Source organism: Talpa occidentalis, unplaced genomic scaffold (assembly GCF_014898055.3).
Source record: "Talpa occidentalis isolate TD23 unplaced genomic scaffold, MPIMG_talOcc4v2.1 talOcc4.9, whole genome shotgun sequence".
Classification (NCBI taxonomy): Eukaryota; Metazoa; Chordata; class Mammalia; order Eulipotyphla; family Talpidae; genus Talpa; species Talpa occidentalis.
In genome coordinates, this window is record NW_023605305.1 from 111,485,836 (window position 1) to 111,496,355 (window position 10,520).

Here is a 10,520-nt window from a genome sequence, read left to right on the forward strand (position 1 = left end):
GGTAGATACTTCCAAAGGTGGATAAATAAAATGACAGACAGAAATAAAATGACAGACAGAAATAAAATGACAGACAGATGAGTAGAGAGACAGCCTCATTTAATCCTCAACTCGGTGAGGTCGATCTTACTATTCACTTATTAGTCACAAATATTTATTGAGTCTGTCCTATGGCTCAGGCACTGTAACAAGCAGCCGCGATGGACAGAACAGACAAATCTGGCTCCTCTTGGGAGTCTGTGTGACAGTGAAGGGAGGAACAGCTGTTAACCGTTGGTAAGAAAAATGAAGTAGAATATGGGGGGTGAGTACTCAAGGAGGGGTGCTCATGTTGAAGCGAAAATGTATTATTGAGCAAATGAATATAATAAAGATTCTGGCAGAACTTTCAGCTCAGGTGCAATGAACACTCCAACACAGGCATCATCAACAAGTTTGCTTACTTACTACATACAGCTCCTTCCCTTTCAAGATTCATGGCCAGGGCCTCAGCACTCTTATCTACAAGGTGGGGCAGCCAGTCAAGCTGGTCTGTCTCTCCAGGCCATCCCCGAATGCCTGCATCTTTCCCCCCTTGCCTTGCCCCGCCCCCCTTTTCCGGGGACTTTGCCCCAAAAGGTTGTGCCTGCTGAAAAACGATGCTATCCATGTAACAGATATGGACACGGTTGTGTATGAAAGGAAACCCTTGGTCTTTAAACAGGTGCTCAGACCTTATGGGACTACCCAGGTCTGGGACCTCCTGCATGAGTAATAAAACTTCTCCTGACCTCACCATTCCTGAAGTACCACTTGTTCTTCCTCTGCCTGGGTAAAAAGTAGAATTTATTTCTACAACAATGTAAGTGGGTCCTGGAAAAAGGGAAAGTTGGGCTTGAAAATATGAAGAAGATCATCCCATAGAGTAAGAACCACAGGTTACAGATGAGGAGACTGGGGCTCAGCGGGTTCTGAGGCCCACCGGGGTCACTGCTGGATGGGGACAGAGCTGGTGTCCGACACGGGCAGCCGGCCCCAGAGTCTACGCCACCAGGGGGTAAGATGTCTCGGCCGACTTCCCTAGTGGCTCCATCATTCCCCCGTCCCAGCCAGGGATGTCCATTTCTACAGTTGCTCAAGACAGAAACTTACTGGGGCTACACCATCGCCACCTCCCTGTCTCCTATTTTAAACTGAAGCTGCAACCACCTGACTCCCAGCTGGAGTCAGAACCCCCTAGAAGCTTTCCACTGTCAAGATGCTCCTAGACTCCAGCTTGAGCTCATCCAGGATTAAGGTGTTGAGTCTCTAAATCAAGCTCCTTTAGAGGTTTCCCGTCTCCCATTATGCTGAAAAGGCCACCTTCTCACCCCTTGTTCCCGTGTTTAATGTTCTTCCCCTTTCCAAGCGTCTCCCTCTGTTCAGTAGCCACCAGCCAACCACACCCACGAGTGCCTAGGGAGGGTAGTCCCGACCGAGATTTGTGGGGAGAGCAGATCACACACCAGACTCAAACTTTTGTATGAAAAAGGGAATCGAAAATCCCACAGTATTTTTATATCAACCACACGGCAAAGGAAAAAATTAAATAAAATAAGATATTAAAATGAATTCACCTGTTTCATATTATGTTCTAGATTGTGCTTCCAAGATTCCCACATGCCCTCATGTTCAGAACCACATTTGCCTTAGGCAAGTCTTGTCTTGACAGCATATACCTGAGACCCACGGGATGCTTTGGGGTCAGTCTTACTAGAATATTTAGGATTCTGTGGGTCTCTTAAAATCTATTCTCCAAAGTCTGGTTCAAGGTATTTCAATTCACTATGGACCATTTCATTTAAAATTTCTTTATAGGGCCTCCCTGGTGGCCGAGGGGTTAGTCTCAGGGTTGTCGCCACTATGGCCTGAGTTCGCTGTCACCACTATGGCCTGAGTTAGATCAGGGAGCTGAGCCACATGGCGCAGCAGACCTCCCCTGTCTCGCCCGCTGCTCCCTTCAGCAGTGTGTTTCAGTCAGTCTGCCTGTTCTGTTCCCCACTCAGTCTCTGGTAAATTCTCTCAACCTCTGCACCTTTGGCCTGTACTCCAGTTCTTCTGTGCATAAATAACTCTTTAAAAAAAATTAAATTTCTTTACAATCCCTCTTGTTTTCCAGTTTACAATTGAGAAACTCTACTGTAACAAATTTATGGCACAATCTTATTATTCATTAATCTGAATTATTATTTTCTGAATGTGTATGTTAAGCTTCATTTTTCCCATAGTATTTAACTGATAAACCAGAAAACATCCAAGAAAACTACACACCAGTGAGTGTGATGGAAATTCAGACACTGATCTTCACAGACATTTTGGGGAACATTATGAAAAGGAAGCAAAGGTCGACGGGACCCAACAAGGGTTCATTTCCCGAGAACAAGCCTATCAAATAATTTGGTCCCCTCAGATGGATACTTGGTGGGGACAACAGATCAAGGTCACAAAGGAGAACTAAGGGTTTCTGTGGGGGCACAGGAACGGATTTCTATGACCCAGACAAGAGGCCCCTCACTCATTGGGTTCCTTGTCAGTAGGCGAGGCACACACGGCATCATAAGGCTGAGGCGTCGAGGTCAAAGGGCGCATGAGAGAGGGCTGACAAGGCTGAGGAGGCGAGGTCAAAGGGCGCACGAGAGAGGGCTAACAAGGGAAAGAGACCAACAGAGAGGACCCCACATCTCTGCAGTAACTGGAGAAATTCTCCTTTGAGGCTGGTGGACGGCACCAAATGTTACCTCCAAAGAGGAGCTACTAGGTGGCTAAAGCTCTTTTCTGGGATCCTCTGCTGTCTTGTAGTTTACTTCTATCAGTCCCTCTGGGAGCAAATAATAAAAGGCTTCCTGGTTTCAGTTTCAATCCTGAGCTCCATTTGATTTGATTTATGTTGGGATCTCGGGCTGTGGCTTCAAGCCAGCTTCAAAAAGCCTTAGCACTAGAGAAGGAAGAGCCAAAAGACAGACGACTCAGAGAGGGCTGACCTGTGCAGAAAGCTTTCTGCTCTTACACAGAGAGATTAATGCCTCCTCTCAAAGCCTGCACTTATGAAAGAAGCACTAGGGGCCTCCCCAATGGCACAGGAGGTTAAGAAGCAATCTATCAAGCTATCCACAGCCACTGCAGCATGAGTTCAATCCCCAGCCATGGAGCTACCCACATGGCACAGCAGACCTCTCCTGTCTCGCCCGCTGCTCCCCTCAGCAGTGTATTTCAGTCGATCTGCCTGTTCTGTTCCCCACTCTGTCTCTGGTGAATCCTCTCACCCCCCACACCTCTGGCCTGTACCCCAGTTCTTGGGGTACAGTTTATTTACTATTTATTTATTAATAAATAAATCTTTAAAAAAGAAGAGCAGCACTAGAGTGAAAATGAAGGCAATAAAACAAATTCCTAGATCTGGTTCTTTAAAAGTGGTACTAATGTCTTTCAAAATTTCTGAAAGATAATTGTAGAAATTAAACCTAAAACACAACAAATGCAATGCATGAAACTGAATTAGATCCTGGTGGTTTTTGTTTTTTTTTAAAGACATTCTTGTGACAATAAGAATCTTCAATCAGGGTAGAAGTCAGATGAAATGATGAGGTTATTGTTAATTTTAGTAACTATTAAGCTTCTGGGGTTATGCAAAATTATGTGGGTAGACAGTGAGTATAACTATGGCAAAATGGTAGGAAATAAATATGTAAATAAACCCACTTCTGAAATCTATGGCCCCCAAAAGGTTTTCCCCTATTGTAGATGATGATACTGAATAGGACCTTAGGTGACTGGTAACTGTGCTGGCCTACACAATTTCATGAAATTTGGCAAAACCACACTGAACAAAGCACATGCCTTATACAAGAGATGAAGTATGGCTGCACCAATCTTTTTTTTTTTAAGATTTATTTTATTTATTTATGTATATAAGAACTGGGGTGTAGGCCAGAGTTTTGGGGGGTGAGAGAATTCACCAGAGACAGAGTGGGAAGCAGAACAGGCAGATCCACTGAAATACACTGCTGAGGGGAGCAGCAGGTAAGACAGGAGAGGTCTGCTGTGCCATGTGGGTCAGCTCCCTGGCTGGGGATCAAACTCCTGCCACAGTGGCTGGTAATAGCCTGATAGTGCTGAGATTTTAACCTCTCAGCCACCAGGGAGGCCCCACCTACCTCAATCTTTAAAAAAGTTGCTCATGGCACATTGCCTGGAAAGGCATGGGCGTGAGACAGACGGGCTGTCTGGTTCCTCACATGCTCTGTAACTGGTTCTGCATGAACGTGGACACAATACTTACCCTGAGTTTAGTTCTCCTCATCACAGCTCCTACATAATAAAACTGGTGTGACAATTAAATGAAAACAAAAATCTAACCTACTAAGTATAGCTCCTAGCACAGCATATGTGCTTAATTCATGGCAGAAATTATTATTTATTTACACCCCATTATAAAACTGGGTCTAGTGTTCCCATAGGATATGCAATACTACTTTGTCTTGGATTCTCTTTCTTAAATTAAAACACACACCCACAGAGTTTCAATTGCAGCAAAGCCTAGGAACAAGTCTCACATAGTAATGTGAGAAGACTTAATAACTTAAAATGGAGACAGGCTTGGCAAATACTTCAACAGCTCATGGGCAGATTTAACAGTCTTGTTTAAAAACACAAACAAATCAATGGATGGAATCTTTGAAAAAGTGGCATGTGTGGAGGGTGAGTGGAACATGCACATGTGGAAAGAAAGAAAAAATAAATGTCAAAAAAAAAAAATACAAAGAAGTAAGTGACTTGGTTCCTACGTCTCGTTGGGGAGAGAGCCGGCAAGATTAAGGATCTAGAAAAGGTCAACAGCAGCAGAATAAGCTAGACGCTACTGAAATGAGCTAAGTGATTTAATAGTTCCTATTTCTGAGTTCGCTCCTTGCTCAGCACCTGTTATTCTACCAAGAAAGAGCCCAGTGTCTCATCGTCCTCTCACTTCAAAGCAGATGCAGGGACTTCCCACTACCCCTACTACCACCCGCCCCGCCAGACACATCTTAAGTACATTATTCCCGAATCTTCTAACTGGTCTCTCCCTTTTCCCTTTGAAATCCTCCACCAATTCTCCACCAGAGAGCTAGAATAATTCTTTCAAATACGTCTGTCATCATAATTCCACTGCTGCTCGAAACCCTCTAGAACCTTCCATTTCACGGGGAGTAAAGAAGTGAAAGTCTTTTGAAAGACCCACAATACTTTATCTCTAGGATCCTGCCCTGGCCACTCTGACGTCATTTCCGACTGTTCTGAAGCACAATGGGGCCATGAAGTTCCTTAAGTTCTCCCAGCCCATTTCCGGGGCCTTGCTGCTCCCCCAGATAGTCCCTTGAACATCTGCTCAATTCCTCATGTCTATTCTTAACTTTGAAAGACAGGCTCCTGGCAGGATACAAAATGCTAACCACAGAGAGTGGTTAAGTGAAACATCGTATCTCCTCATCAAGGTGTAGCTGGAAAATAAATAAATAAATGAATGAATGAATAAATAAATAAATAAATAAATAAAGAGGGTGATTGCAATGAACTGGTATTGAGGGATAATCCAGGCCATAAGTGAGAAAATCAAGATATAAAAAGCACACAGAACATGTAACTTGTTCTTTCAGAAAGCATGTGAGAAGTAAAGCATACTGTTTACATGCAAAGAAGCAAGAAGGATAAAATTAAAATAAATAAGGGCCTCCCCCGGTGGCGCAGCGGTTGAGTGCTGGGCTGCCAGGCTGCCCGCAGCCTCTGCAGCGCCAGTTCGTTCCCGGGCCGCCGGTGAGGGTCCCACAAAAAAAAAAAAAAAACTACGATAAATAAAACACTTGCTTTGTTAGTAGAGGCCAGGGTGTGTCTCTTTTCATGTCAGTTTGATTTGAGCCACGTCCATCTTTTATATACTTAAATATTAAATAATTGGGGAAAACCCTACAAGTGAATAGAAACAGAAACAAAGTGATGTAATTCTCTATCAAATCATGCCATAACCACACAAATAGGGAAAAAGGGACTTCAAGTCACTTTAGAATTTAAAGGTACTATAAATCTTCATTCACTGGCAAATGAAGAAAAATAAAGAGTCCAAAGAAACCTTGAATTGTGTTGAGTAAGCCTGTGTGAGGCAGCGGTATGGGTGGAACAGTTGTGAAAGCATCTCGTGCTTAATGTAGAGTAGGAAATTGTGGTGATGCTACTAAGAATGTAGCAAGAATGGGGTCAAGGGAGACCCAAATATCAAATGGAGGAAGAGGAAGAAGAACCAAAGAGTGGATGAGGCCCAGCCATCTCAGGGCGAGCTCATGCCTCAGTGAATGCTTTGTTTCCTAGCTCTGAAAATGGTAGCCTCGATTCTACCCCCCTCACTAGCAGCCACAGGAGACAGACGTCTAATGGTTCCAAGGAAGAAGCAGGAAGGGGACAAAATGGGTGTGAAGCATTGTTTGGGCAGAGAGTAAGAAGTGCTCGGGATCTGATGGAAACAGGGCAAGTGGACACTCACTGGAGTCTGAAGAGGATCCCAAATCTGTTATCACTGTGCATCAGAACAGAGAATGACAAGAGGGCCATCTTCAAACACCCATGAGTCCACTCTTACTAAAAATCACAAAAAGTGGCTCTCCCTGGTGGCGCAAGGGATTAAGTCTCAGCACTATGAAGCAATCCGCAGCCACTGCAGCAGGAGTTTGAGGAGCTGACCCACACGGCGCAGCAGACCTCTCCTGTCTTACCCGCTGCTCCCCTCAGCTGTGTATTTCAGGGGATCTGCCTGTTCTGCTCCCCACTCTGTCAATGGTGAATCCTCTCACCCCCCACACCTCTAACCTACACCACAGCTCGTATATCATATATAAATAAAATATATCTTTAAAAAAATAACAAAAAGCTTTTCATTGTTAAAGAATATCAATACTTTAAAAAAAAAGGGGGGGGGAGGGCCTCCCTGGTGGCCCAAGGGTTTGGAACACAACCTATGAAGCGATCCACAGCCACTGCAGCATGTGTTCGATCCCCAGCCAGGGAGATACCCACAAGGTGCAGCAGACCTCTCCTGACTCGCCGCTGCTCCCCTCAGCAGTGCATTTCAGTGAGTCTGCCTGTTCTGTTCCCCACTCTGTCTCTGGCGGATCCTCTCACTCCCCCCCACATTTATTTATTTATTTATTTAAGCACTGGGTATAGTCAGAAGCGTGGGAGGGTGAGGGAATTCACCAGAGCCAGAGCGGGGAGCAGAACAGGCAGACCGACAAAATACACTGCTGAGGGGAGCAGCGGACGCGGCAGGAGAGGTCTGCATGCCATGTGGGACCCTTGCCGGCAGCCGGGGATCCAACCGGTGCTGCAGAGGCTGTGGGCAGCTTCGCAGCCCAGCGCTCAACCGCTGCACCACCAGAGGAGGCCCTAAATAAATCTTTAAATAAAAAAAAACAACAGGACGGGCCGCCCCGGTGGCGCAGCGGTTGAGCGCTGGGTTGCGAATCTGCCCGCGCCCTCTGCGGCGCCGGTTCGATCCCCGGCTGCTCCCCGGCCACCGGAGGAGGGTCCCACATGGCGCGCAGACCTCTCCTGCCGCCCGCTGCTCCCCTCAGCAGTGTACTTCGGTCCTTCTGCCTGCTCTGCTCCCCGCTCTGGCTCTGGTGAATTCTCTCACCCTCCCGCGCTTCTGACTATGCCCAGTGCATGTATAAACAAAAAAAAAAAAAAACAAACAAACAAATAAATAAATAAAACATGCCTCTATTTAAAAAAAAAAAAAAAAAAAACAACAGGGCTAGAAAATTGTTATCATCTACAAATATTTTAGTGATTATGGACTTGGATGTGAAATCAATGGATGCTAAAAGATTAGAGGAAAGACAGTCCGGGAACAAGATATCCACACAATCTCAAAGTGTCACTTAGGCAATTACTTATTTACAAAGCGGAAAAGGTGCCTCTAAAGTGAGAAATCTGTCGGCCCCTCACATTCACCAAGTCATAGAAGCTCACACCTCCACGGTGGGACCAATGGGGCGAGTTTGCTGCCTGATGAGCTGCGCAGAGCAGACCAGGACACAGCTACAGAGAATCCTGCCCGACAACCACGTTTTCACCAGAACCCAATCATCACCAAAAGGTAGACAGTCCAAATCAAGGCATATTCTGTAAAACAACGGGTCGGAACCCTCGAGAACAGCAGCCATAAAGTAAAAAGCAAAGTCGTAGATGCAAGGGGCCGAAAGAGGTTCCACCACCAGATGAAGTGCTGACCCAGATCTGACGCTGCCAGAAAGCAGCCCAGGACAAGGCTGTGTTTGCTGACCAGGCTCTGGGGCTCACCGAGATGCAGTGTCTTAGAAGACAAGCCGGATCATTCAGGGGCAGGTCGTCATGAGGTTTGCATCTCTCAAAAGGTTTTGCAAAAAATAACCCATTTAAGTGCATGCGTCTGAGTGTGGGCTGGAATCTATAAAGGGAGAAGTCAACCATTGTGGTGAAATTGACGAGAGGTGTGTGGTGTCCATTGTACTATTTTTACTGTTCTAACGCTTTTGAGTGTTCCAAAGTTGTGAAAATTTAAAAAGAAATATTAACGGCTCCCCCTCCTCTCTGCTTTCCTAATCTCTGTATTAGTAACTGTGCGCTGTGCCATCACCCCACATTTCTCTATTTGCTCTTTTTCACTGTCTCCCCCTCCCCCAGCCCCTGAGCAGGGAGTGTTGTGCCCTGCTGTGTGCTCAGGCCTTGTACAGTGCCCCCCACACAGCTGATGCTCAGTATTTGTTGAGCAACTGATGTTCACAGTTGTATGAATTCTTACGGACACTATTATCCTTTCTCTCCCAGAAAGGGCGCCCTCAGAAACTGCCCTCGGCACACCTGGAGTGTGTGTCCAGTGTCCCTGGGGGACACGGAGGAGGGACCATTCATTGCCCAAGTTCACCTGTAAACTCTTGCTCCCTGGCTTCCTTGCCTGGCTTCCTCCTCCTGGGATCTCTTCCCACATGACTGCAGCTCCAGCACCTCCCTCCTAGGAAGCCAGGTTCCACCACCCTCCCTCCCTGGAAGGCTTTGCCTCACAGAGGACGCCTGATTTCACAAAAGACAAGGCTCTCCTCCTCTGCAGGCCCAGGGCTTTGGTGCTTCTTTAAATCCCTCTTCCTACACTTCTGTACCTGACACTGTGGAACCTTTGAGCCTTCCCCAAACCCTCCCCCAGGTCCTACACCTGGGAGAATGCAAAGGGCAGTGACTCAGAAAAGCCTGAAGACTGGAGTGGAATGTGGATCTGGCAGATGGTACCAAGGGCTCCCAGCAGGCCTCGCCCCCACGCACCACCCAAAGGAAGAATGAGTTAGGGGGGCTGCTCTCCAGGGGTTGACAGTGACTTGCCCCCAGACTGGAGGTGTTGGGGAGGGTGAGGAGGTCCAAACCAAGGCAAAGACACCCATGTCCGGGGCTGTGCTGCTTGTTTCCTGAAGCTAGAAAGGGAACCAGGCGGCTCTAGACACTGGTTCATTCCTTTAAGACCAAAGGGCGGGGAACGCGCCCTCACTGCGCTGACTGGGTCCCCCGCCGGCGCTGGCTTCCCACCCCACGCCGGCCAGCCGGGGCGCACAGGCCACCCACCCCCACTTGCGAGCCAGCCCAGCAACCGCAGAGGAGAAGGGGCGCCCCCACCCCGGAGGGGGGTTCCACGCCCAAGGCGTGGGCGGGGCGAGCCCGAGGGCGGCGAAGCGCGGTCCTGGGAGCCCAAGTTCAAGGCCAGGGCGGCTCGGAAGGCCGAGAAGTAACTGAATTTCAGAAAAAAGCCACAACTTTCCGGGATCGCTGCGCGGGGCGGGAGCCTGGATGCCGCCTGGGGCTTTGGAGGCCCCGAGAGAGAGATGAGCCCCGCGGGGGAGCGCGCTGAGCCCCCACTTCTTCCCCAGCCAGATCCAGGCGCCCCGGGAGAAGTTCCCCCCGCGCCCCAAGGGAGGGGTGCAGTGACCCCTTTCCCGGGACAGCTGGCCCGCGCGAGTCCTCACCCCACCCCGCGCCCCTCATCAGCGCCGACCTCACCGTTCCTAGGGCCCCGCCCGTCCACCCGACCTTCGCCCCGGGCGCGGCACCCCAGACCCGCGGCGGGCGGCGTGGGGGGGGGGCACTCACCGAGCAGGGGCAGCAGGCAGAGGACCCCCGCGGGGCTCAGGGGAGTCATCACGCGGCCGGGGCCCGCTGGGCGCTTCGGAGGCCGAGCAGCCGCCCCGCCGGCCCGCCTCGCATGTGGCCGGGCCCGCGCTCGGGGCCCCACTTCCTCCGACGAGCGCGCGCGCGCCCCGGCCGGCCGGCACAGCCTCGTCCCGCCCCGCACTTCCTCAGCCCGCCCCCCCCACGTGGCTGCCCGGCCGCCCAGCCCTGGGCGCGCCCCATTCCCGCCCCGCCCTGGGGCTTTCGGCTGCCGCCCGCACCTGTGCGCGCTACCTGGGTGGGATGCGCGGGGGCCTGCAGCTGCGGGGCTGGGGGGCGCGGGG

The 10,520-nt window shown here is 49.3% G+C and overlaps 1 protein-coding gene across 1 annotated transcript in view; it reads right to left on the reverse strand.

The window, feature by feature from the left end:
• CD58 (CD58 molecule) overlaps positions 1 to 10,253 on the reverse strand; it is a 31,434-nt gene extending 21,181 nt beyond the window's left edge. The window contains exon 1 of the mRNA XM_037500150.2: positions 10,159 to 10,253. Within this exon, the coding sequence (XP_037356047.2) occupies positions 10,159 to 10,207 (49 nt within the window). The 5' untranslated portion in view covers positions 10,208 to 10,253. The remainder of the gene's footprint in view (positions 1 to 10,158) is intronic.
• Positions 10,254 to 10,520: the final 267 nt, after the last annotated feature.